General features: G+C 41.4%; 1 protein-coding gene across 4 annotated transcripts; it reads right to left on the bottom strand.

Moving 5' to 3' along the window:
• Positions 1–1,385: 1,385 nt before the first annotated feature.
• traf3ip1 (TNF receptor-associated factor 3 interacting protein 1) lies at positions 1,386–20,580 on the bottom strand. Of its 4 annotated transcripts, XM_050049750.1 has the most exons (16): positions 20,319–20,579; positions 18,484–18,552; positions 16,960–17,121; positions 16,177–16,305; positions 14,177–14,614; positions 14,017–14,088; positions 13,530–13,553; positions 13,019–13,094; positions 12,551–12,571; positions 10,951–11,038; positions 9,687–9,779; positions 9,095–9,230; positions 8,987–9,023; positions 8,769–8,845; positions 3,220–3,437; positions 1,386–2,834 (listed from the first exon to the last, which is right to left on the bottom strand). In XM_050049750.1, exons 1-16 carry the CDS (start codon positions 20,439–20,441, stop codon positions 2,669–2,671), a joined length of 1,929 nt encoding a protein of 642 aa, XP_049905707.1. In that variant the 5' UTR covers positions 20,442–20,579; the 3' UTR covers positions 1,386–2,668. The 4 variants fall into 4 exon arrangements, with proteins under 4 accessions (XP_049905707.1, XP_049905708.1, XP_049905709.1 ...); XM_050049751.1 differs by lacking the exon at positions 12,551–12,571 and having other exon boundaries at positions 20,319–20,580; XM_050049752.1 differs by lacking the exon at positions 13,530–13,553.
• Between the last annotated feature and the right edge of the window lie 864 nt (positions 20,581–21,444).

The raw sequence follows: 21,444 nt of genomic DNA, 5'->3' as shown, positions 1-21,444 counted from the left end.
CCACAAGGACTTCACATGAACTTGTCAAAATCACAGACCACGGTCATTTATCATTTCGCTCATAATGTAACTCAAGCAATCCAGACCTCTCATTAAGTTTCCATTATAAGGCCAACTTGACTTTGAGTCCGTAAATTTCTCGTAACTCCTCTCAACATCAGTCACTACTCCTCGTTGACTCTTTAAAAAGAAGAAGAGGAAACAAGTATTTATTGCAATGTCACCATTTATTCACTCCACTACAAAAGTATAGAATTATTTGAACTATGATACAATCTTCACATATACATAATATACAGTTTAAAGAGAAACTCAGGATATGATACAAATAGTTTACAGTGTACACTGTCCTTTCATATAAGACATATCAGACGTATGATCATGCAGGTTCTCCTTTTGTTTGAATGATTTCATTTAAATTTGACTTTTCAACAGGTTACATTATATTTAATGGACTTAATATAATACTGATATCAAAATAGAGTAAATCAGACTAAATGAGAGTACATTTTAACTGCTGCTCTCAAACACATCAGTCAAATGAACAGCATTAATGCAGATATTCCCCACTGAAGCACTGTGCCCCATTTGTAAAGATCTATCAGTGTAATTTGCCTTTTCTTTCCTGTGGCCGTTGATGCCCATGAACAGTCCAAACAAACCAATCAGAAGCTCTACATTCTGCCCACTGGCACTACTGGCTGTCTGTTCTACTAGCCCAACAGTTTATAGCTGTATTGAGATGTTGTGCCACCTGTCATATTGGTAGCCATTGGCTCTGACGAGGCAGTGGAAGTGCAGAGAGAAGAGAGTCTAACTATAGTGTGTATGGTCATCACATTCACATCCAGGAAAAATAGTTTTGTACAACTGGACATTATAAAAACACATTTTTGAAAATATGGATTACATTCATCAACCAGAATGTCATAGTTTTTTTCATTTTTTAATATAACTTCCTGTAAACACCGGCAGTCTATATCTGCAGTAAAACTAACAGAGGTAGCAACTGCACATGTACAAGTAGACACGACAACGTAAACGTACATTGGTGCTATTACTTAAATATGATAACTGCATTTTCATTCAGAGTGAGATAGGCCACTGTGGAACCATGGCTGACTTGTCTGCTTGTTTTGTTTTACTGTATTTTATTCACATATGGAAAACTGGGACAGTGGTTACTTTCAGTCTCACATCTCTACTATCTAGTATTGCTTCATATCTCATAGTAGCTACATCTGTAAAGCACAATTCTCTAAGTGTCAAAAGGGGCTAGGAAAAATATTACTATATCATTTTTTTCAATTTATAAAGAATTGAAAGTTCACAAAAAAAGTTGCCATCTGACCAACCCCAACCCCCCCCCCCCCCCCCCCAAAAAAGAAGCAATTTGGCAAACCCTACAGTACAAACAGAGTGGAGTGACCTCCATGATGGTGGCTGTCCTGTTTGCTCACTGCAGAAATAATGGATATAGGCTTATGTTTCCCTGAAAGTACATTACGTGGGTGTGCCTGGGTAAAGTTTTATAAGATAACCTGTCTTCTAAGAAATAAAAGAAAGAATTTCAACACTGCTTTCTTTCTTTCCAAAAAGTTAAAAGCTTTTTCCAAGCAACTTGAAGGTACACCTCCCCTTATCACTCTATGAAAGTGCAGCAGTGCTTCAAAAGTGGAGCAGTGAACTAACATACAGATATTGTGTGTGTGTGTTGGTTTTTACAAGATGGGATACGGTTGTTGTAAGCACAGGAAAAGGTTGCTGAAAACAGTATAAATCTATTTTTCAGGGAGCGTAGATTGAGGGAGGAAGCTTGAAGAAAAAGGTTTAGAAGAAAACGAAAAAATCTGTATGACATGTAAAAACAGATCATCAGGACATAAGCCCTAGATTTCTGCATGCAAGCACTAGAAACTTTACTCCTGTGATCAGCCAGTTGAGTGTGACACAAGAATATTTAATTACTGTTGTGCAGCTAGTCCAACACCACTATAGCAGATGTAATTATTATAACAATCTTGCTTACTAGTCCAATACAGCTGCACGTCCCCTACGCTGCAGTGCATCAGTCCAAAGTCCTCTCAGCCAGGAAAAATAAGAAGTGAGGCAATGGCAACTAAATGTGCCACACTTTAAATAAACTTTCACTTTTTTTTTACTAATAAAAAAAAAGAGTGCAGGTTTAAGTGTTCAGCAAATCAAACTACCATGTCTTGTTGTTCAGTTTGGGATATTTAGGGCTTTAGATGAACTCACCCTGCATTAAATACAACTACCTAATCTAACTTTCAAGTCATCACCTGTGCACTGGCCCATTCCACAAAGGCACCATTACAGAAAAGGGGTAAACGAATGGGTTCTGTTAGTGTGCACAACAGGAAGATATTTTTTATTTATTAATTCATTCATCTGTCAGTCAAAGCAGATGTTAGTCAGACCTCCAAACCATCAAATAGAGCTTTTATTTACCAATATCTGACTGATGGTGTCTGATATGTTTGGGTCCATCTCCTTTGCTGACAAAATCCCTAAAAGTGCAGTGTTTGGTCCCGCCCCTCATCATCTCCAGCAAAAAATGGTCTTACCATTATTCAGAATGAGACACTGTTCATCCCTAAATCTTCAGTGCATTTTCAGTTTTCCTCTGTAGATCTTGTTGCTCATTTCAGGCTCTGGAGGAGAAGTTGACTCCAGTCACCATCTTCTGGATCTTCTCTTCATTCTTCAGTATGTTGGACTTTACAGCACAGATCTTGTCCTGCTGGTCCTTGATCAGCTGCTCCAGCTCGGCTAGTTCTGACTTGAGAGGCTCCACTGCTCTGTCCGTTGCCCTGCAGTAAAACAAAGGGATTATTAATTGTTTACATGCAATAATATGAAAACAGGTTGAGAAATTAACCATAGTGACCAGAAAATACAGTAACGAAACACTTAGCCGTAACAAAATGTTACTCAAGCAGCCACATCAGAGATGCTTAATACTATTAATTCAAGATAACAGAAGTATAACAACACGTCACACAATATTTAAAATGACAGTGTGAGTACATCCACATATGACCTGTGTTTTAAAAGAAAAAAAGGTAGATGGTACAAGTGGAACAGAAATTGATAGGAATTTTCTTGTGAAACTGCAGCACTTTTAATGAGAACTTGAGTCTGTATAGCTGTGCTAGCACTACACTTTTTAGTGTGTTGTGTATGTGCCAACCCTACCTCTGCTCCTGCAGCAAGGCCTGGGCGTGCTCTTTGTTCTCCCGCCGCCAGGTGTGCAGTTCAGCCTGCATGGCGTCCATGTCCTCCTGTATGTAGTCCATGATCTTCCCCAAAGGCAGCGTGCTGCGGCACACTGTCTGAATGGATGAGCGGAGCCGCTCTATCTCCCGCGTCACCATGTCCCGCTCTTTCTTCCGCGCCGCTTCAGACACTACATTCTGAAAGTGAAGTTGGTGAATACAATGGGTGAGGTTTGGAGGAATTAAATCTGTGGTGCTGCAGACTTACAAAGAATATGAACATTAAATAAAATTCGAGGAGCGTAAATGTTGGCATTCGAGGATGACTGATTAAATTTCACGAGCGAGTTCTTCTACATCAAAGTCTTAATGTTTTCATTCCATCTGCATGATTTAAACTGAATGCTGTATGAAACAGCTGTATGAACATACACAAAGCACGCTAAAAACACTTGTGTGTCCCTAGACCAAAACATAATAAACCCTCTTTAGGAATTCTACCTTTGCCAGCAAAGTCTCAAATGCCCAGAGCCAGAGCAAGGCTGCATTTAGTGGTTTAGGATTTCAAGGCTAAAAATGTTAGGCAGGAATTCTACCAACCTAGCTGTATATATAAAGATCAAACGTGCGGCTGAATTGTGTTGGCCAAAGTTGGGGGACTGGTTGATGAAGGCCTCCAGTGTATGGAGTGTGGTTGGGGGGGGGGGGGTCACCATATCCAAATTACTCTCAGTCCCTTGATGGCGAAAAGGAGGGAAGGTATCAGGGAAGGACCTCCCTTGGCAGGGAGCAAATCCAAGGATGTTTGCTCAGCTGGGCTTCGCAAGGCCTCAGAGTGTGTGTGTGTGTGTGTGTGTGTGTGTGTGTGTGTGTGTGTGTGTGTGTGTGTGTGTGTAATGCCAAAGTACTCTGTATCGCAACCCTAAAGCCACACACACACGCTCACACACATACACCAAGCATACAGTGGACACACATAGTCCCTCTGCTCTCTCTGTCTTTAAGTCTTGTTTATTTTAGTAACAGGCTGTGGCAGTGGGGTTATTTTACTACAGTATTGAGTAACAACTACTACACTTATGCCTCCTTTCAAGTTCAACTCTTGGCCCAATTTATACTGTTTGGCTCCACAGATGGGAGCACCTGCCCAAATGAGGCAGCAGACATATTTGTGATAGTGTATAAACTAAATGACAGCTTCCTCTTCAAAACACACAATCTGTCACATATGCTTGGCATAGCTGGCACACGTAACGTTTGCCTTATCAAGCTGCCTCTTAAAACAAACCAAACAGCTCAGTAATTACAATTTGAAAAGGCACTTTGACTAGACAAGACCACACTGCAGAAATGACATCAAACATAACTGTTTGCCGTCATGTCTTTACAGGAAGCAAGTACAAATTTCTGACAACCTCACTCTTTGTTACCTATTTGTGGTGGTTTGAGAGTGTGAGGGTTGAAACGCCTTGGCTCAGCGGTCCCCTAACAAGGTGGGTGGCTTTCCACTGGGCGCTGTGAACCGTGCAGCTAGACAAACACTCTACGGCTCATTCGGCCTGCCTGGCTGCGGTTTGGTCTGCGCGGCCCAGACAGGACCTGTGGCTTCATTCTATTTGCCGTCCCCTTGCAACCTCGCCCCTCCCCCTCTACTTCTCTGTTGGAAAATAAAAAACTTGGCGTGAAAACATGACCCCTGGTTCGTGTGCACTCTGTCCAGGTGGATATAAATCACAGCTTTATGGAGGTCTCTGTCGGGGTCTACGAGACCTGTGTGCTCCTAGTTTTCCTTTTTCTCACCCAGATCACAGAACAATATTTAGACGTGGTGACCGCAGAGGAGTAGGAGGTGAGAGAGGAGGAAGGGGTGGAGACAAGGCAGGTTTTCCCATTATCGCAGACAGTGATGAAAGCCTCGGGCAATGGGGAAGACACAGCCTTCAGCTGGCACTAGAAAGGGCAGGTGGACTAATAAGAGGAGGTGTTTTATACAGTATTGTCTTATAGATTAAGCCTTATCTATCTTGTGGAAGCACATACAATAATTCTTAAATTTTGTTTTCATAAGCTTTTATGTTGTTGGACAGCAACATAATTCACTTACACTACAAACTCTCAGCTTGGGTCGACTTCAAAAGAGAGCCAGCAGAATAAAATGATCATGGATGTATTGTAACACTGTAACGTGAAATGCGCCCAGTCATCACATGCCTAATCAGCTTAATTAGCAAATGCGTGCAAATATGTGATTTATGGACTGCTTGTAGGGATTTTCTGAGGCAAGAAAATGACATTCTTCAGTGACGAGAAAAACAGCGTGCACGCACAGAACCTGTCAGCAGCGGAGCAACCTCTAGGGTATCATTAGCAAGGAAAGCAATAATTTAGACGCTAGCTGACAGCGAGAGATTAGCTTCCATCATAAGGAGAGAGGCTTCATTCATTCATTAATCAGATTCCCTTTGGTCAAAACAGGAGGATGAGAGACACATGTACAAACCTCTCATTAGAGCTGCTTTGCCCACGATCAAGCTGACAAATTTTAGTGATTATAGCAGGTTGTGGCACAGCAAGTCAGTTGCCAGAGAAACTCTTTATGAACTCAAGTGAACTGCTCTTTTATCATCACACACACAAATTAGAAAAAAAACGATTTGTCAAAGGACACATAGATGATTGAAGTCCTGTGCAGCAACTTTAGAGCTTTTGGAAACAATTCTACTGGCTACCGGTGACCGTTTGAAGACACTGATGTGCGTCCCAATGATTTTTAACAAAGTGTTCCTGTAGAAGACCTGAGAGGTGAGCCAGGGAGCAAAGCATAGAATGAGAACTGGCTCTGGATGTTGTTTATGGGCTTCCTCACCATTTTTTCATAGAGGGCCATTCAAAAGTCTTCCTAGATCATAAAAATAGCTCGGACTCAGTGAGGTGAAGAGAAAAGCTTACGGCCGCTGAGGTTACAGGATGTTGTTGCAGGGTCACTGTAGCCCCTTGGGGAGACAACTGAGATCATCACCTTAGGCTACAGGGTGAACTGAAAGGAAACTTCCAAAGGGACCACTGCAGTGACTGAAAATGGAAACTGTGTTTTAAAAAAGGTGGCTCATTATTCAAATATTCTCATAGGGAGAAAAAGCCATTTTTAATGCCTTGCAGATATGACTTCTGATCATGCCTGTGCTGTTGAGCTTGAGGTCTGGTCTGATAACTGTGAGTGCTTCAGGTAGGTACTCCTCATAAACCTGACCAAATTCCTCTAACAAGTCAATATGACCTCTACAAAAGTAATATGACTAATGGAATGCCACAGGGCCATTTCCTTATGTTTCCACAAAAAACGCTGGATGTTTATAGAGACACAGAGGTCTGCAGAGAGGAGTATTTATTTTCTTGACAATTCTGCAGAGAGTATTCTGGCCCTTCTCCTCCGTGACTCTCACTCAACAGCCATCCATTTGTATGCCACAGGGTTTATTTATACATTACAAACCTTCATCAAGGCTAATTTGATGGGGGTAAAGAACAGGGGGGAAAGAGTACACAAAAAATTCTTATGAAAACGCAGCTGCTGCAAGGGGCAGATTTTGTCTAAATAAAAAGAGAACTATCTTGGAATAATATACAATACGGCCGAGGGGTCATGAGGAAGGGCATCCCCATAAATATACAGCAAATTCTTCAGTCACACACACTGTGGTGGGATATGGCAAAATACAATCATTTGACTGTTTAGGAATTCCCTTTATTTACATCTGAACAGCAATGGGGCAGCTAGGCACTGGCATTAACAATAGCAGAATTAATTCAAAAATGACTAAGAACATAAATTTCGATGGGGGCAATAACATATAGACTGGATTTTCATAAAATATACAAAATGGTCCTAAGGCTAACATTTTTGAACTGAACATGATGTCAGATCTTAAATCAGGACGGTTTGTGACTCATTCCGACGCAGTGTTTTGATAAACACTGGCATTTTAAGAAAACAAATAGCAGCGGCTGAAATTCCAAACCCGTCATACCACATAGAATGAGGAAGCTCAATATTTACATTTTTTAACCCTGCGTGTTTTGGCGTGATTACAAGAAAAAAACGACTCCATTAAGCTGACCTCTCCACCCTTTCATGTCAGGAAGGAAGTCATTACAGTTCTTTATACAGCTGACGAGGCAAGGCCAATAATCACGGAGGGGCGGACTGAACCTATGTGCAGACATACCTGGAATAAGCTGCCGGTGCAGACCATTCAAGACACTCTGAAATGAAGGTTTGGTACCCCGGAAAACTGAGGAGGCTCCATTAGGAAAATTAGTTTAAACTCTACAGGGCTATGCTCATGTTACACAAAGAGCTCTGCTATTTTGCCTGTGTTTTTGGTTTGTTTAATTTTTTGAAGGGAAGTGTTGAGGTGGGTAAAGACATTTAAAAATTGCATTTAACACACGCGTGAAGTTGGTTAAATACAAATCCCTGTCAAGCTATTTCAGTTCACTGGTGACTAAGCTGAGACAACTTCAGGTGTGAGTTACGAGGGACAACGTCTGAAGCCGAAGTTAGGAGGGGATAGATCGGGGGCCTTTACGCATGAATGACAGTCCAAAACAGTGCATCCATCAGAGTCAGGGTGGTCAGCTAGGAGGGGATGCTGGGAGAGTATGCTTCAGTGAAGAGGACCACCCAAAGCAGACAGCGTACGCCACCTCACACCATGGACGACAGACCAAACTGTAACCTTCACACTGATTCACACTCCAAATAATGATGAAAGACAGCTCTCTCTCTCTGGCTGATAAATACGCTGACAGAGGGGAATGTATGAGCAACAGCAGTAATGCTTCACCTTGGAAAAAAAGGTTTATCTTGTCTAATTTAAGAGGAACTTAACAAGAAAACCTGACAACTGTGTGCTGCAGGGTTTTAATGGAGGGCATTTACAACAAAATACAGGACTAAAAACCTCAAACTGGTTATGTATCGTGTTTTTTTTTTTAACAAACACATTCACACAAGGGGAAGGAGTGAGAACAGTCAGAACAAGATCGCTCTAAACGATATTTCCCAAGATGGCAGATACTCTCAAACTGTACACAGAACAGAGAGGTCTGTAATCAGAATAAAATAAGCATACCTAAGATATTGAGCAACACCAGAAAACAAGCTCATTTTGCTCCAGACATCTTGATGTGTGTATTAATTGTGTGTGGTCTGTTAGAGGCCATACTTCTGGTTATTAGCCCCTCGGCCTCAGTGAGGGGGAACATTTCTGTGGTTTCAAGGCGGTGCAATTACACCTCTACACTCCATTTGTTTATATCATTCTTTTGATAATATCCAGTATTGCACTGGGCCTTTCACTGCGGTTGAAACGTTTGCCCTGGAGAGCAACGCTTCCAGAAAGAGTGGTTCATAGAACTGATGGTGAGATTTAATGTGTGTTCTGAGTCACTGATAAGAATGAGCTGTAGAGAATGAGCTGATGCTGCCCTCTAGTGGAGAACTACTACTACTGTAACTGTACATACCTGTTCTTTAGATTTGGGGGCAGATGGGGACAGTTCATAGTCTTTCTTGGTCTCAAGGATCTTTTTCACAAGGCCACCTACAGTGAGGAAAACAATGAGAGGAATAGTTAAGGTTCTAATTTCTCAAAGAGAATCAAGAGAAAATGTGGCAATATTACTCTTCTAAAATAAGAAATACGGGGGAACTTAAAAGAGACAAACAAAAATACAACATGTACCATGTTTGTCTTCACTGTCGAGTTCTTGTGCAGGCATCTGTAATAGAAAAAAATAATAGATAAAACTTTCACTTGGCATTTGAACAACTCGCTGTTCAGGTCACTTACCACCTCCATCTCAGGAGCATCTGAAGGTGGAGGTACTGCCTCCTCCACAAGAAATTGCTCATCTTCATCCTCCTCATCCTCCGACAGCCTCTTTCCATCCATGATGACTGGTGCTGAGGGCTTGGCACTGGACAGCCTGGAAGACAGACAAAGAGCTTGACTCATTTCTAACTGAGAACTTAGATAGCTTATAAGGAGAGGCACATGCCATCTTGTGAACAACTTTATCCAATACGACTGTTGACAGGTTAGACTTGTTCCACTTGCTATAAGTTATAATGTACTAAGGTAATGATCTATCTCTCCCGCTGGCAGAGACTAAATTTGTGTTCACAGTGACAATGTCTACTTAATGGATAAGATGGATGTTATCAATCCTTCCAATAGAGAGGATAACCTACATATAAAAGGTTAAAGAGCATGTATTTGAGAATATATGGAGGCCCTTCATCAATTATGTTGAAGATTTAGATTTAAGAGATGCTCAAGTGAATGGCTAATTTCTGTGGACAATGCTTGAATGCATGAATGTAAAAGTCCGTATTTCATGGCGTTAAAATGACACATTGATGAATATGAGTGGTTAAGTCACCTCTCAGCTGGGGTCACATCAGAGTAACTCTCCTGCTTCTTGACTCGGGGAGGTGCTGGACGAGCACTGCTGGGCCGTGGTATTCGCCTGTTGCTGTGGGTTGAAAAGACAATAAGCTGTTAAACTAACCATTTTGGGCCTAAATATGTTTGCACTCATAAAAGTACTTCTTGTTTTGTTTCATGAGCTATGTTTCTTGACTTCTTTTACAAGCCAAATCCTCTGTTAACAGCTCTCTGTGATTTGCCAAATGTTCGCTTTGTGACAGCTACACTGAGTCATTCAGATTTCAGGATGACAACTGTTGCTTGGAACAGTAAACATTCACAATATCAATAACAGTAAAACAACTATGACACAGCTGACCACCAAATCAGTTGCTACTATTAGTCAGTCAAAGAACAGAACATTCATAATTATCCAAATTAAAGGGCACCTACTTAAATGTCTAATCTAATGGAGCTGATCCTAGATCAGGCACAAGAGTAAACTGAAGTTTCATAAGCAAAACTACCCTAAATTTCAAATAAATAAAGCAATGCAATAACATTTGTACTACACCCCCAGAAATTCTCACATAATTTAATTAGCAGCTCAACATCCTCATAAATGTATTTATTTCATGGATATTGTGCAATATTGCATTAGATTTTGTTCAGGTGTCAATTCATTTGTGTTGTGTTGATGTTTGACAGATGTAAGAGGCTGTACACATGTCGCGTCTTTAACCAAAAACGCAAGGTCAGGTGCTGGCCTTTATCAAGCCAGCTTTCAAGACCGCGGTGGCAGGTTGCATCTGAGGTTGCTGAGAAACCTTAACAAGTATGGTATCGTAGCCTCTTTACCTGAAATCCTGAGAGCATAGCTGACCTTCCATATTTACCACAGACTTTACAGAAGAACAGAAAGATATCAGTCAGCTGTGATTGGTTGTTGCTCATCATGATATGCGGTGTGTACTGCTGCATTCCAAAAGTTGAACTCTGTTAATCTCAGGGTGTAACCATCGCACCCTGGAAAATAAGCACTCGGTAATGCCTGCGACAGTGTCGCTCTGGCTTTGAGCACACCTGCTGCATGGCTACATTGAAAACAATGAATTTAAGGGCGCAAAAAATGTGGCATGTGAACGGCCCCTGAAAGCTTAAGAAGTGGAAGTGAGATTTTTGTATGTGACAAATCTGCGTTTTTTTTTTGTTGATTAAGAGTAACGTTTAATTAGTGTTTGCAAAATGAGTGAAGGTTCAGGATGGACTGCACAGACCTGGAGGCCATGTCGGATGGTGCTGAGGAGCCTGCAGTATCTCCATTTTCCGGGGGAACAGGTCTCTGGGCCAACAGAGCATCTCCGTCTGTTAAAGGACAGCAATAACTTGTAGTTAGCTCAGCATAGAGAGGATTAGGCCTGTCCTTTGCATGATGAACGCTGACAATTAAGTAGTACACACATTTATAACAAGAACATACCAGTGTCTTTCTCTCAGCTAAATGCTACCACTCTGACAAAGCTAGTTCATAACACCATAGCAAAGGACACGTAAATTCAGCCATGTAACTTCAGCTGTAGCCTCCTCATTTAACTCCAACCCATGCTGATTGTTAAGTGCTTCTTCTAAAACTCCACACATTCCTTCATGTACTTTAGAATTTAAGCAGGAAATGTGGGATTAATGGGAAGACCAGCCATTTGGCCTATAAATGGATTTTATCCTGTTAGACTTAAAGGTAGGGTCTGGAGGATTTTCCAGTTGCTGTTTGTAAACACACATTCAAATTTGGCCCCTCCTATCAGGCTCAACTCTCCCGGGTGTACGGAGCCTGGAGGTACGGAAGAAGGCTTCACAGAAGAGGTTCAGGCAAGGCTCGCGCTGGTGCACGCTCGGACACGCTCGGGCACGGCACCTGCGCTCTCTCATTGGCTGGGGAAATCTGCGCCCAGAAGCAGTCCGAGCTCACAAAAACATCAAAATACAGTTAAAGGGCAGGAGCTCTGCAAACAGAGTCACCACCACACGAGTAGAAGCCCATAGGTGATAATTAAGCAGGATTTCATTTGTATATGTCTATATTTTGTTTTGTTTGAAAATCCTCCAGATCCTACCTTTAAGTCTTAATTTTTCTGGAATTTTTAACTTTTTCTTTAGTTTTGCTAATCTCTTTTTCCCAACTACAGCTCCAACAGTATTCAATGCCTTCACCTTCTTGTGAAAGGAGAGGGAATGTCTCTTTGTTTCACATCTCCTGAGATTTCTTCCTTCTTCCCTCTGTGCTAAGGTTTTTTTTCTTTTGAGAAATTTCTCCTTGTCTTCTCGCTAAGTTTGGGCTGGGTCGGGAACTGTTGCTATTGAAAGCCTTTGAAGCACTAATATTGGCCTTTACAAATAAACTTGACTGACTTGCTCAGACATTATAACAAAGAATATCATTATCCTTAATCACTGTGTGTGACTGAGTCACTCAGTGAGTGATTGCACCCACACTGAGTCACTGTGAAGCCTAAACCCAAAGGAGCACTCTGACATTATAGGGAAGACACTTCTTTGTCATCCCTGACTCAGATTAGAAAATCATTCATTTCATGCTTTGTGCTTTTAATACTGAGATTGCAGTGTGCTGAGGTAAAAGCCATACCAAATATGGGTTATTTGGTATTTATGTGAGTGATCATTTTCAATATTTTATTTGTCAGTTATAGAATCCTACCATGGGAATCCCTGAAATGCATTTTAGATTAAGTGCACCAACTTTCCTGTCACGTTGACACCATTTCCACAAGGAAAATTCTTAAGTGAATGTTAAAACCTCAATATTCTCCTCTTTTTTGCATGCAACTGCACAAGAGAGATAAGAAAGAGAACATTTACCTCCCTCACTGTCAGATTCATCTGTTGGAGAACAGAAAAAGACAAGTAATTGTAAGTTTTCTCTCTAATACATCCATAAAAAATATTAATAGCATGGTGACACACAAGTATAGAGTATGATAAACACATGAACCAGTAGGCTGTGTATCTTTGAAATATTTTTAGGGTGTTGTTTTTTGGAAAACGTTTTCTTCGAGTCAGTGCTATAAAGCGTTTATTGTTTCTGCCAACATTAATCCTGATGAGTCACTGCTACCTCCCCCTGAGGAAACTAGTAAGTGATTTTATTGGACAAGTTGAGTGCAAATAGAAAGCTGTCAACTGTAAAACTAATTTGGACATGGTAAAAATCCCTTCTGCCAATGATTAAAGTGAAGTTATTTTATACATCTGTATTAACTATGTGAGATATGCCTCACTGGTGTAGGTGATTAAAATAGGGTGCTGGGGGATTTGGGAGGGTGTTACCTTGACCTCCAATCTTGGGTCTCCGCCTCTGCCCTTTGGCAGATGAGGGCCTGGGTATTCTAGCTGGACTATCAGGCTGTGAGAGACACAAAGACAAAATGGAGAAAGATCCAATTTTAGGACAAGAATAATATAGAGAAGACCTGTCATACCCATTCATCATCATTTTCTTTGGTAGGCTTGGAGTACACTCAAGTATTGTGCGGCACTATTAAGCACCAATAAACACGAAAAAATAACTTTTAAACCACGCACACAGACAGTCCTCTCCATGAAAAATACAAAAAATCTAAGTTAGAAAACAAGAAGAGGGAAGTGCGGTAGAAGGATCAGCCTACAGTGCTGTTCAAATCCAGTACCAGCCAAACAAAAAAATACAATATGACTTAGACTACCAATAAATATATCCTTAAGTGTCATACTAAAAATACAAAGGCACTGGCATGTTGAAAGAGCAGCAAAGCAAAGCTGGCAATGGAAATAAATTGTGAATTGCAGATTGAGTTCTTACCTGGTTCTCAACTGCTTCTGCAGTCTGCACAGGCAAAGAGCACAGCATTACACTGTGCACTTAACAGCCACATTATCAGTTATACAGATCATAAGATGATCAGCTATACACTATAGCCCAAATTAACACTAAACCAAGTAGCCAGCCACCCCCAGGACATTGCAATGGTCACTACATTCTAACACTAAAATGCAATATACTGTATAGCTCTAATGTTCTAAAAAAAAAAAAAAAGTTTCTGCAGGGTTGAATACCTCATCATCTGGTTCCTTGCAAGAATAATAGGCACAATGTAAAAACATAGAAAACAAGTTGCATGAAAAGTCAAGTTTAATTGAACATGTGAAATCAGTGACCAACTCTATGTTTCCTTAACTGGCTGACTTGACATACAGGGAACTCTGCCACACCCAATTAAAGATGAGAAAATCTAATGGCCCCAATGTTAGACATTATATTGTGTGAGTTTTCTATGGGCAGAACTTACTACTGGCACGGATTTGGCTGTTTTGCTGGGCTCAGGGCTGGGTTTCTGCTGTGGCTCCTCTGATACTCTGGCCTAAGCAAACAAATACACACGGAATGTAAATAGTGGCAGTTGTTGGTAACACTGAAGACATGAGTGGGGTTAAAAGGACGGGGCATACCTTGCTGTCTCCACTTTTTTTCCTCTCTTCCCCCTCTTTGTGTCGCTCTCTCTCTTTCTCCCGGTCTTTGTCTCTGTCTCTTCGTTTGTCTTTGTCTCTTTCCCGGTCTCTGTGAGAATCCCTATCTCTCGTCTTCTCTCTGCCTTTGTCCCTCTCCCTGTCTTTATCCCTTTCTCGATCCCTCTCTCTGTCTTTCTCCTTGTCCCTGTCTTTGACTCGTCCTTTGTCTTTATCCTTGTCTCGATCCCGGTCACGGCTCTTGTCCTTGTCGTGGTCTTTGGCGTGGTGGTCCTGTTCACTGCGGTGGTGCTTGTCAGAGCGCTCCCTGTCGCGTTGGTGCTCTTTCTCCCCATCTCTGCGTCGACTCTCCTGTTCTTTGGGCTGGTCTGGGTCCTTCTGGTCCCGGCTCCCGCTGCGCTCTGTAATCTTTTTCTTCTCCTGGAATATTTCATGCCAACACATAGGGTGAGGACTTTATGTCAGCTACGTCTACATATTGGTGAACTCAGCATTTGATCATCTCTAGCTATATGTTAACCAGACATGGGGGAAAGTCACACATGTGCAACTCACAAGCAAGTCTCAAGTCTTTACCTTCAAGTCTCAAGCAAGTCCCAAGTTAGTTGTGGTGAAAATCAAGCAAGTCAAGTCAAGTCCCTGCTATAAGTCAATGGGACTGAAGATGGAAATTAGCCACCTGGCTATAATCTAGGGATGGGCAACACAAGCAAAAACACTATTCGAAAATCGTGGCAACTGTTCGACAATTTTTCGAATAATCGCCCCCCCCGGAGCCACGCACACAGAGATCCATTCATCTTTAAAGGCCCGAACATACTCGGGCGGAACGGACTCTGCGGAGGTCCGCACGGACTCAAAGCGGATGTCCGCAAGCCCTGTGCGCGCACACCGGTGACTGCTCGGCATGTATTTTTCACATCGCGGGGATTTTTCACGGACATTTTTACAGGAAGCTACAACGCGGAAGTGCGCTCGACTATGAAAGCCCGAATGACTGCGGACATCCCTCAAGGAGTAGTAGTCTCTGCATGTTTCTCCTGTTTGTAGAAGAGCATCAAACTAGCTGGTAGCCCATCTCACACCGCTGTAGCAATCCTAGACTGCCCTCGTGCGGTTAGGAGCTGAATTGCATGTCAAATATAGGGGGAGAAATAAGATGGCGAATAGTAATAGTCGCATTAAAAAATCGATTTTTCAAAAATAAAACGACTATTCGAAATTCGAAAATCGTGACCCATCCCTACTATAATCTCGTGCATTTACATGTAAATGTCCATTAATACATATTGTCCCATTTTTAAAAAAATAAATAACTCAAATCTCAAGCAAGTCAAGTCGAGTCATTGCTCAGGTCAAGCAAGTCACAAGTCAAGTCATATGTCACATACAGCAAACATCTCCTCATGATCCACTAGCTACATGGCCTTTTGAATATGCTATGAAAAAGTCCGGTCTCTGTAGGCAGCCTAGGCTCCGCAAATGGCAACAAAAACATTTGGGTCCAGGCTGCACCAACCAGACAGCGCGAGACCAGCGAAAGCAAGCACACACACATGAACGAGGTTTCCATGTCTCACAGTCTTGCGCAATCGCGCACACGTGAACGCAGTGTACAGAGAGGCAGTTAGAGCTACAGGCTACAATGAGGCTATAAACAGAGTTCAAATGACATTTTTCCAAACAACCTTTTGTGTCGGGGCTTCAGGACACTTGGATCACTACGGACGAGCAGTATGGAGATATTTTGTGGTTTCAATTATGTATTTTTGGACGTTTGAATCTGGGGCGCCATAAGCCTCCATTAGGTGGAGCGTGCTTTTAATATTGAATTAAAGCCAAGTCTTTTCGAGCCTGACTCAAGTCAAGTCATGTGACTCGAGTCCCCCATCTCTGATGTTAACACAGACAGTACATTTTCCACCAAATGTAGGATTGAGTAGCGTGTAATTCCATAACTTAAGTGTTCTAAGGACTCTCACCTCTCTATCCAGATGACGTTCACGTCCCTCCCTGTTTTCCTTGTCCTGGGACCTGGAGGTGCTGGCCTTGGTTTTTATGTCCACTTTTTCTCCAGCAAGCACTCGCTTTACTGCATCATCACTGGACATCTGTAAATCAAGTGCAGGAGAATCATTCAGTTTAATACAGCTATAGAATCAATGACTAATATTAACGGTTGTTTGAGTATTTAACAAGGAGGGTGGCATTTTTTTTATTGGATTTATCAGCAAGCATGTAGCACATATTTGACCAGCTGACTTGTCTGATTGATTTAGCTTCACTAAATGTATCACAGTTGAAAAACCTGAAGTATTTCTATTACAATTGTAACCAGATGTCTTCAAAACGGCAACAGCAAAAATGCTGCCTGAGATCAGAGAGGAATACACACATTCTACCTGACATGAAATCAAACTACTGTTTAAAGAACAACTATCCCCCCGGCACCAGCTCATCTGTTTACACTCCATCTCTAGGGTTCAATTAAAATATTTCAAAAGTCTCCCTGAGGCAGCTAGACAATTCTCCCATGAGTAAAATATTTTGATGTGAAAAATAACACACACTGAATCTTCTTTTTTATGTAGCACCATCATTGTAGTGTTTCTCCAAATAACAGAAAATATGATCAATGAATGAACTGGAGACATTGGAAAATTGGAGAGTAAGGGAGCGTTTTCGATTTCCCATTCAGCTTTTCAGCGTGTGTGTGTGTGTGTGTGTGTGTGTGTGTTTATGTGTATTATCCCAGGAACACGGACCTTGTTGATGCAGCACTTGGCAATGGCCTGCAGCAGCTCATTGGTTTTCTCGGGCTCATGGCCGGCCACAATGCGTGCTGGCTTTGCCGCCAGGGGCTCACCGCTCACCAGCATCACGACATCTATTGCCTTCTGGAGGAAGACTATTTTAGAGTCCTTATCCTGGAAAGAAATAACGATGTGATGAAGTACAGGTGAGTGGGCAGGAGAGATACAAGATGGGATGTGGTTGTGAAAGTAAAGGAACTCCCGTGAGAATTATTTTCCAGTCTAGTTTAGAATGATTAAACCCTTGAGATGTGCACAACCTTTCAGGGTTCAACACAAGTTACCCCAGACACACTGAAATTTTGCAAAGTTGTGCGTAATTGACTGATTCAACTACTTTCTTGGGCCAATGAATAACATGCTGGCTTTTGTAAGGCAGCAAAAAAGAGGAAATGCAAAACCTGGATTTATAACAAGGACTGCTGACACAAAATAAAGAACAAATACCCCCTCCTCCTTTGATTTAATTATTGCATTTTTGTATGCATGTAAATAAAACAGACCCTATTCCACATAAATGACCCGGCTAAGCAGTCCTTCTGGTCTATCAACCTGCTGCATCTGACAAGCCTGCCAACGGTGTAACATAAGGACCTGTAGTTAATAGGAATAAGCACACAGTGTTATCCTGGATGACCCAGCTGAACAAAGATGAAAGTGAACTATTAGTTAAAGGTTCTAAGAAAGAGAACCTGGACACGGAATTCATCCCGAGCCAACAAACATGAAACTTTGGTGTCATCTTTGACTTAGAACTAAACTTTAAGGCCCAGGTAGGGTATGTCAGCTGATCTGCTCTTATTGATCTAAAAAACGCAGCCACAGTGAGATCATTTCTCTCTCCAAGCAACACAGAGAGACTAATAGATGCTTTTACCTCCAACAGACTAGACTACTGTCATGCTCTCCTCTCAAATCTACCCAAATCAGTCATAAATAATCAACAGATCGTCATTTTTATAGTGATTTTACAAATCTGTTAGTAGTTCACAGAATGTTAAATGTCACCAAAGTACAACAACCGCAAACAGACACAATTTAATTCAAGTAGCATGCCTGATGTAAGGCATCTAGTTTCGAGCAGTGACATTTATCAAAGCCTAGCATCTTTCTATCCAGTATCGACTTGGGGTCAGCTCTCAAACAGCAGACTTGAGTTCTGACACCTTGGCAGGCCATCTAAGTCATGTCCTGCCAGATCCTCTCACTCAGTAAGTCACAGAGGCAGCGTGTAGAGTTACTCCCACACAGACGCCCTCAGACTGTCCCATGTAACGCACACGTGATCTCATGCAAAAATAAAGCTGCTGCTTAGGACATAAAAACATATTCTGTACACAATCAAGCACATTAACAGAGACAAATTAGCGTGAGGGGAACACTGTCAACCAGTGAATAGTGATATCAGTTTTGTGCATCAGGAGACCAGCGGTTACAGAAGTTTAACCACGTGGAGACAGAGTGTGATCAGCTTACCTTAACGTTATCTGACTTCATGTCATTTTCCTCATACAGGCCTTTCAAAAAACCTGTGGTCCTGATGATCTGAAAGTGGTGAGAGATAAAGGTTGCACATTCAGTTGTCAGATAATTTGCAATTTGAACTGTTACATATTACGTAAACAACTATTAGGCAACTATATGACAGCATTAGCTTTAAGTGGCTAATCAGAGGAAGGGACTCACACATGCCGACACGCTTCCCTTTATCAAATATACATGACCTGCAGTGAAATATTAAACTACTCAACAGGTGGAGAGTGAGAATGAGATCTCACTTCTGTTTAGAAAAGTGAAACAGATTTTACTGTGCTTGACACCTTGTGTCAAAGGATTCTGATGTGTGTAAAATGTTGGCCGTGAAAAACAGAGAAAATGCAGTTGAGAAAAAGTGTTTTCATAATATAGATCAGATTAGACTTTGATTTCACATGAAATTTTTCTACAGCAGAATGGAAATAAGTTACAAGCTCAGGGCACTAACAACAAAGTGGGCAACAGAGTTGATGCAGTCTTTCCTGTGCTGTGTTATTTTATGCAACACCTATATTTCTGGTACCACATCTATTTCATCCATGTTACCTGGCCTTTAACTGCTCAGATTTTTTGGAGTTTATAACTTGGCAATTGTTTGAATTCCAAGTTCAGTCTTGATAACATCAATAAATTAGACGGTGCAGCAGTCACTACTCAGCTTTCAGATATTATGAAATTAAATACCAACACAAGTTTTGTTTTAACCTTCTTCAGGAACCACTTAGTTAATGCTTTTTGTTGAGGAAAAGGGGCGTGTTATATCTAAATTCTCTATCTGCGAAAGACAACTTTTTTTAGATCAGCTAACTCATCCAGTCCGCAAGGGGTATACTATCTCCATGCTGCACACGGAGTATATGAAAGTAAAAGGTTGATTGGTAAGTAGTAGCTGACCCCAGTTTGTACCTGAACAGCTGCTGTGGCTAAACAGATACCAACTGCCAAGGAATCAGACATTTAACCGTGAAGTACATCACTAAGCTTCTCATCAGCCTTTCCAAAAGGGACTCAAGGTTTCAAGTATATCTGTAACGTGCTCACGTGTGTCTCAAATTTGCAAGCAGCTTTGAATAACAAAAACAGAATCAAAAACGGTAACAGTGTTGTACACATACATAGCTATACATTATGACACAAGGTAAGCCTTAATAGCCGTAGGTGTTATCAGACAGCCCAGCTGCAATAAGCTGCTAAGCATTGGTGAGCTCAGCGCGACGGATTCGAAGAACCAGACAAATTTAACTAACTTAGTACTTACAAATGTCACTGTATTTAGCTTGTAGTGGATAAAATTGGTTTGTTGATCCCCGTGTGTGCTCTGGTCGTGCCTAGCAACAAGACGACGCCGTAGACACGGCTAGCTAGCTTACTTGCTAACTCACTTTTTAAACTTCTAAGGCCACCTCATATTGAATTTTCAATGAACATTAGCAATTATTTCTTTGGTTAATGGTCGACCATAAGGAGTGAGCTGCTTGGCCAACATTATTCGTACGTCAGACGGATTGATAGCTTGTAAAAAGCTGCAGAGGCAGTAACGTTAATGTTACTGCGAAGTTAATGTTAACGTTAGCTAACTTAAGTTATTTGGTTAGCATTGTTCATGCTAACGCTGTTATGTTAGCGAGCTAACTGGCTAGCTTGTCTGTGTTTTTAAATTACATAGGTAAAGTTGGCCTTAGCTTTTCATAAATATGGGCAACATTGGCTCATAGAGTTAGTTAAACGGACGCCAGGTTGCTAACGTTAGCATAGCGTTAGCATGTCAGTCTCACCTCATTGAAGATATCATGAAGGTATCGAAACGGCGGCTTGCTAAGCAGTTTCTCCGTGAGAGGCGGCTTCTTTATCACTTTGCCCAGCGTGTCCTGGGTCTTCTTTACCACTGCCCCATTCATGGCAGCGGTCGAAAGTAAAGCTAAGACGTTTACACGCAGAACAGACGGCAAAAAACTAATATGGAGTAAAAACAACTTGGTGGCTCTGTCGCCTGGTTGCCATGTCAATATACAGCAATCCCACAGTGCATCATTAACGAAGACTGCGCCTGCGCAGAGGGTTATGGTTGCTAAGCGCTGCTTGTGGCCATAGCAACAGCTAACAATCTGCAACAAAGCTGTAGATTAGACAGACAGACAGACAGACAGACAGATAGATAGATAGATAGATAGATAGATAGATAGATAGATAGATAGATAGATACTGTACATGGGAAAGGGACAGCATGGGTAAAAACTCTTGCAGTATTAACTTACTCTCAGACTGACATGTTTGGGTAGAAAGACAAATCAGATATGATAAGTATGATGAGTATAAGGAAATGCTTCTGTTTATGGAAAGCTGAATGGGCCTTTTTGAGCCAGATCCCCTACCAGTCCATAAATGCATGACTGGTGGGCCTATAGGCTACATCTTTGTGAACCCCTTATAGAACTGTCACAAAATGTTAAGGTAAGCAATTGGAGGAGACCAGTAGTTGAAGGTAGGGGTAAAGAGACAGATTATTTATGAATCATGTGCTCTATGTGTTGTGTGTAACAGTGTATAGCTGAGCCCTCCAGTGGTGTGTTGCCAATGGCCTACTGAGCCCAACACATACCCTATACTATGGGGAATACTACACCGGTCCCCTTTCTCATAACGTCAAACCGTTTTCAAAAATTATACTTTGTGAAATATAACTTTAATTTACTGCTAAATTAATTCAATTCAACTTCCCTATTACAACTATTATCATAGTTCATCATTCATCATCATTTTTTATGTCACACAATAAGACCATAAAAAGATGGTGTTCAATGGAAAACACGTTAGTAGGCTATAAATCAGTCTCTATCACTCTGTATCTCAGTTCCAGCAATTCAGACAATGTACATGATTCAACGAATAATAAGTCTTCTT

Source organism: Epinephelus moara, chromosome 7, assembly GCF_006386435.1.
Source record: "Epinephelus moara isolate mb chromosome 7, YSFRI_EMoa_1.0, whole genome shotgun sequence".
NCBI classification, from domain to species: domain Eukaryota; kingdom Metazoa; phylum Chordata; class Actinopteri; order Perciformes; family Serranidae; genus Epinephelus; species Epinephelus moara.
This window is presented reverse-complemented; position numbering and strand designations above follow the sequence as displayed.

What these genes read in the sequence shown, in the direction of transcription:
- traf3ip1 (XM_050049750.1), bottom strand. Translation starts at nt 20,441, where the DNA reads ATGAATGGGGCAGTGGTAAAGAAGACCCAGGACACGCTGGGCAAAGTG. An exon ending in CCAAGTGCTGCATCAACAAG is followed by an intron (nt 16,306 to 16,959) that starts GTCCGTGTTCCT and finishes CTTGATTTACAG; the next exon opens with ATGTCCAGTGATGATGCAGT. An exon ending in CAGCCAAATCCGTGCCAGTA is followed by an intron (nt 13,554 to 14,016) that starts GTAAGTTCTGCC and finishes TTGCCTGTGCAG; the next exon opens with ACTGCAGAAGCAGTTGAGAA.